Source organism: Canis lupus, chromosome 5 (genome assembly GCF_011100685.1).
Source record: "Canis lupus familiaris isolate Mischka breed German Shepherd chromosome 5, alternate assembly UU_Cfam_GSD_1.0, whole genome shotgun sequence".
Classification (NCBI taxonomy): domain Eukaryota; kingdom Metazoa; phylum Chordata; class Mammalia; order Carnivora; family Canidae; genus Canis; species Canis lupus.
Window position 1 is genome coordinate 10,358,520 of NC_049226.1, and position 5,791 is coordinate 10,364,310.

Below are 5,791 nucleotides of genomic sequence, written 5' to 3' on the forward strand. Positions count from 1 at the left end.
AACTCCTAGACCAATAAAAGTCGGGCTTAACCAATGCAGACATTTAAGGAGACAATCACTGCAGCAGGGATGAAGAAGTGCCAGGATGAGGGGGAAGGAAGAGGAGGAAGGGAGGTAGGAGGAGACAGAAAATAAATACTGGGAAGCAGAAGGTGCAGGTCATTCTGCCTCCTAGAAGGAGATCCCTCCTTTCTTCATCATCAGTATGAGATTCTCAAGAGAGCACAAGTCCCAGAGTCAGAAAAACCACCCTAGAGTCTTCACTTCTGCCGTTCACTTTTTATGTGTCCTTTGATAAGTCACTTGAAGCTCCTAGAACCTTTGTCCCCACACTGTAAAATAGATATAATTGTAATAATACTTGTGCATTCTGATTCAAAAATATCTATGAGAACCACATAAAATTTTTATATAAGCTACAAAGTGTAGTTGATGCCTTAGCTAGTGTTCTTTCTCTACAACTGCTCAGGAAGGAAGCCCAAGTGATATAGCACCTTCCTCAGAGATGACTTTACTTCCTTATTCCTGAGGCTGTAGATCAAGGGGTTCAGCATAGGGGTGACCAGGTTATTCAGGACCTGAACAGTTGCATCCAGCCAGGGGCTTGGGGTTGGCCTCAGGTAGATGAGGACCACTGGCATGTAGAAAAGTAAGATGGCAGTGAGGTGGGCACTGCAGGTGGAGAAGGCACGGCGTCGGCCCTCTGCAGAGCGGATCTGCAGGATGGAGTAAACAATGCGACTGTAGGAGGTGAGGATGAGAAGGAAGCAACTGAGGGGCATGAGGCCCACGCTGATGAAGCCCACCATCTCCAGGGCTGAGGTATCAGCACAAGCCAGCTTCAGCATCACCGGGATATCACAGAAGAAATAGTCCACCTCATTGGCGCCACAGTAGGGCAACTGGAAGGTGAGAGTGGTTAGAAAGGTGGCCTGAATGCAGCCAAAAAAGGAGGTCCCCATGGCCAGGATGGCACACACTCTGTGGCTCATGATCACCGTGTAGCGTAGAGGGTAACATATGGCGACAAAGCGGTCATAGGCCATCACTGTGTACAGGAAGCACTCGGTACAGCCCAGGAAATGGTAGAAGAAGAGCTGGGACACGCAGCCTGCATAGGAGATGACCCGGCTGTTCCCTGAGAGGTAGAAGAGCATCTTGGGGGAACTCACAGAAGGGAAAAATATGTCGCACACAGACAGTTGACACAGGAAGAAGTACATAGGAGTGTGAAGCCGAGTGGAGGAGATAATCGCCAGTAGGATGAGTAGGTTCCCTATAAGAGTGAAGATATAGAAGCACAAAAACAGGACAAAGAGCATAGTCTCTAGATCCTCGGTGTGTGGGATGCCCAGCAGGATAAATTCAGTCACTACTGATAGATTCCTCATCGCTGTGAGAAAGTCAGACCTCAAAAAGGAACCCAAGACACCAAAGTCTGAACACCAACATCAAACTATCAAGCTTTTCACTGATGAGTGTTTGGTTTTGTTTTTAACAAGCAATAACAGCCTTTTTATGAATGGCAAGATGTATATAAAAATATCAGATAATAAGTAATGCCAACATCAGAGCCACACTTCATCCCACTCCTGGGAGAAATGTTTTGCAGAGGCTGATGGTTGTCGTGTGTGACACGATCAGAAGTTTAGAGATATATCCAAAATATTCTCCTGTTGAGAAATCTTTATACAGCTGTTCACTTCTCTCTCTAGAATTTCCTCTCTCTAGGCATCTTTGTATTTTGAACTCTCATGAAATCTTTGAGTAACAAACTTCCATTAATTCATTTTCCTCTAGAAAAGCCAGGGGGAAAAAATTGCATTAGAAATCAGAGCACTTCATTTGAATCCTGGCTTTGCCACTTATTGGCTAAACTACTTAAAACCACTTTTACATCTTTCCTAGATGTAGTTTCATCACTTACAAAATGAAAATCATAATTATAACAACAGTATCAACAAGAAAAATACCTTGGTATCTTAGTAAAGTTTGTGAAGTGTCTGTAGGAGTCTCTGGCAAAAACGTAAATCCTAATGAAAAGTGTTCCTTTACTTTATGCATCTTAAAGTTATTTCTTTAAGTGCTTTCCTTTAATGTTGGCATTCTGCAATTATTTGTAAATAATGCTTGCTAAACAAATTATTGAATAGACTTCAATCATATCCTCTTCTGATTACATTCCTCCAGACTTAAGATGTCTTATATCCCCATCTCTATCAGGAGATATTGCTCTGGTTCTTCTGGTGCTTTTAACCTTTTCTAAGTAGACTAGAGGCAACCCTGTAATATTAAGCAAAAGAAATAATAACAAGAGGAAAGCATCAATTTCATGTTACTGTGATGAAGAAATACAGGGACCCTTATAGCAAGAAGTCAAAGAACAGCTCACACAATGCAAGAGCAGGATATGGTACCTGGAAGACACAGAGGCCTCTTCCTCCCATTACTTATTTAATAATACTACTACATAGACATATATATATATATATATATATATATATATATATAGAGAGAGAGAGAGAGAGAGAGAGAGAGAGAGAGATACCATTTAATGAATGTTTACTATGTTCCAAGAACTGGGCTCAACACTTTCCAAAGATAATCCTTTTTTTTTTTTTTTTTTTTTAAGTAAACCTGTAAGAAGAAGCCACTACTATCATTTTCTTTTTTTTTTTTTTTTCACTACTATCATTTTCATCTACAAATTAGGAAATTAAAGCTTGGAAAAATTAAGCAAGTTGCCCAACATTACAAAGCTTACATGTGATAGAGCTGAGACCCAGACCCAGCAGCTGACGTCCTGCTTTGTTCCATCCAGACTTCATGTTTGTGCTTCATACAAGTAATCATTAGGAAAACTGCCTTTGGCTTCTGTTTTCGAAGACAGCCTTTTCCACTACTAGGCAAGACACTGTCCTAGATGGGTTCACGTCATCATTTTATATTAGGAAGGGAAACGCCTTCTTGTCTTACTTTTTCCTGGTTACTTCCAATCTTGACTTCATAGCACACCTAGTTAATAGCTAATTTAGTTTTGGAAATCAGAGACAGGCTTTCTCTAACCATTTGACACTAGACCTTAATATCAACCCCAATATAGAAGCTTTCAAGTGATAGAATCACATTCAATATGGGGATTGCAATCATAAGCTGTGGCAAGTAACATTTAAAAAGTCAAAGAGAATGACCAAGCCAAAATGAGTCACTCATACATCACCCTACAATTGAGCAAAATTGAAGACAGCAAAGAGAGAAGAGTCACATTCTGGGAGAGAACTGCTGCTGCTAACCTGCTTCTTGTTACTAATTCTATTCACACCAGACTAGTGTCCCCAACCAAAGCAAATTTTGGTGAGCTCTGGATCACCTCTCCTTGATCAAAAAAGTTTCTCAGAGGTCTGTGGTCCTTGCCTACAATCAGATATTATATAATTCTGTAATCCTGTTTGATTTATAAGTCTATTTCAGGAAAAAGAAGTTCCCAGGGACCAGAAAAACCCTTGTGTGTGGACCTGCTGGTGTGTGAGAGGCAGAGGCTAACAATGAGACACAGGCAGTAGTCTGGACGTCACACAGTCCATCTGAGAGCACAGTCAAGTTTTCCAAAGTGTTGTAACAAGACCTCACCTTTACTGTCTCTGAGCAGAGCACAGAGTGCTCTAGCCAAAGGAGCCTCAATTCTCCTACTTATAAAGAACTGAGTCCCATAGGGTTTGTACACTCAAGACTGGTACATACTCACTCTCTCTGGATTGCTTCCTTGGAAGTTTTTTTCGGACTCCCTTAAGCCCTACTTGGGACACGGAGGTAGCTCTCAGGGAGCAATTAGTTTTTCAATCTTATTTATCATTCAGCTATGAAATAATAGCAGTAAGATCATCGGAAAGGGATGCTTTAAAGCAGGAAATACGTGTTCCTTCAAGATCACTCACATAGTAGAATGAGCTCCAATTCTATCCCTTTATTTGGTTGCCTTATACACCTTCAAGGCTTTGCTTATGATATCATCTGTCAATTGCTTTTGAAGTCATCTATACATTCATGCGACTACATAGTTACTTCTAATAAACATCACTATTTGAGACAGAAATGTAATCAGTTAGTAATTATTTATTATGAATTTCCTATCATTATGTGTCCTTCAGGTTGGTACTCCTAAAGAGAAATATTTTTATACTGGACATCTGTAGCAGATGACTGGTATAAATAAAGGAACTGGCTATAACCTTTCTCAAAATGATTGACAAAAATGACTAGCTAATCTTCAGTTAATCCATAGTAAGAATTTACCATGAGCTAAGTACTACACAAAATTTTAAATTTATTACTACATTTAATCTCCAGTAGAAACCTTATAAAGTGGTATTATTTGACAAAGAAACTGAAAAGTCAGGGTGCCTAGTTGGCTCAGTCCATTAAGCATCCATCTCTTGATTTTGGCTCAGGTCATAATTTTGAGATTGTGAGATCGAGCCGGGCATTGCACACTACACTCAGTGCAGAGTCTGCTTGGGATTCTTTCTCTCTGCCCTCCCCCCATTTGTGCATTCTCTCTCTCTCTCTCTCTCTCTAATGAATAAATAAATAAAATTAAAAAAAAGAAACTGAAAAGTAGATGAAATAGCTTGAGGTTTACACAGCTAGAAAGAGATTGAACTGAGACTGTAATTACTAAGCTAATGCCTTAAAGCTTTGTGTTGTGATGAATTCCAGAGATTTGAGTTTTGTACCCAAAACTAAAATGGAGATATAATGTGGTCCTCAAGTGCTTGCAGGGCTGATGGTCTTGATATGTGGCCACTCCATGTGATGACTCAGGAATTAAGGGTGGATGAGGTAGATGACAGATTTATTCTCAGAGTAGAATGAAAGTGTTAAATTATTAGAAAATGTACGTAGATGAAAATGTAGGCTTATGATGTGATTAGTTCCTTGTCACTGGAAATATCCAAGGTGTGGAGAGAATCACCTTGTAGGTATGCCATTAAGAATATTCTCAATTTTAATTAATAACTTGAATTAATATTCTAATTCTACAATTATCTGGTTTTATTTATAAAATCTGCAAAACTTTTCAATGATACTGACCTGGCACAATAAAAGTGGGCTTTTTCTTTAATGATAATTCTAATTCCTATGCAAAAGACATTATGAATATGGTTACAAAAGTAACTATTGTAATACCAAGGCTGTTGTGAAAACATTTTTAAAAAAGAGAAACAAGTCATGAAGGGAGTCCAGATGCTACTCAGACAAGGTCTCACAAGATGAGAGTGGCCTGTTGAGATGTCTTAGTGAGTAGAACACAGTTTATTTTATTACTTTTTAATTTAATTCAATTTTAATTTTTGTTTTATTATTTTATTTTATTCTCAGACCACAGTTTTAATAACAGCTAACATTTATTGTGCATTTGCTGTATGCTGGAATTGTGTTGAGTGCCCTACATATATTCTCTCTTCCGGTTCTCATCAGAAATCTATTATTTCCCCCATTTCTAGTAGGAAATTCAGGTTCAAAGGGTTTAAGCAATTTAATCAAGGTAATAAAGTTGGTTAATGGTAGAGCTCTATCTGAAATCCAGGATAATATGACTCTTTCCTTTGAGACATAAAGAAAAATGTTCATAACTAATTCTGACTTTCAAATACTCATTCATAACTAATATCACCTTACTTTTGTCATTGCTTCAGTTCTCTGGGGCACTTTTATGTCATCTTAATTAATTCTATCAAGAACTTTGTAAGCTTCTTGGGCCCTTATGACACCCATTTTGCAAATGAGAACA

At 38.7% G+C, this 5,791-nt stretch overlaps 1 protein-coding gene across 1 annotated transcript; it reads right to left on the bottom strand.

Moving 5' to 3' along the window:
* Positions 1-455: 455 nt before the first annotated feature.
* Positions 456-1,391, bottom strand: OR10D1K (olfactory receptor family 10 subfamily D member 1K). The gene is given in 1 exon segment (NM_001388793.1): positions 456-1,391. A coding segment is annotated over 1 exon segment (936 nt).
* Positions 1,392-5,791: the final 4,400 nt, after the last annotated feature.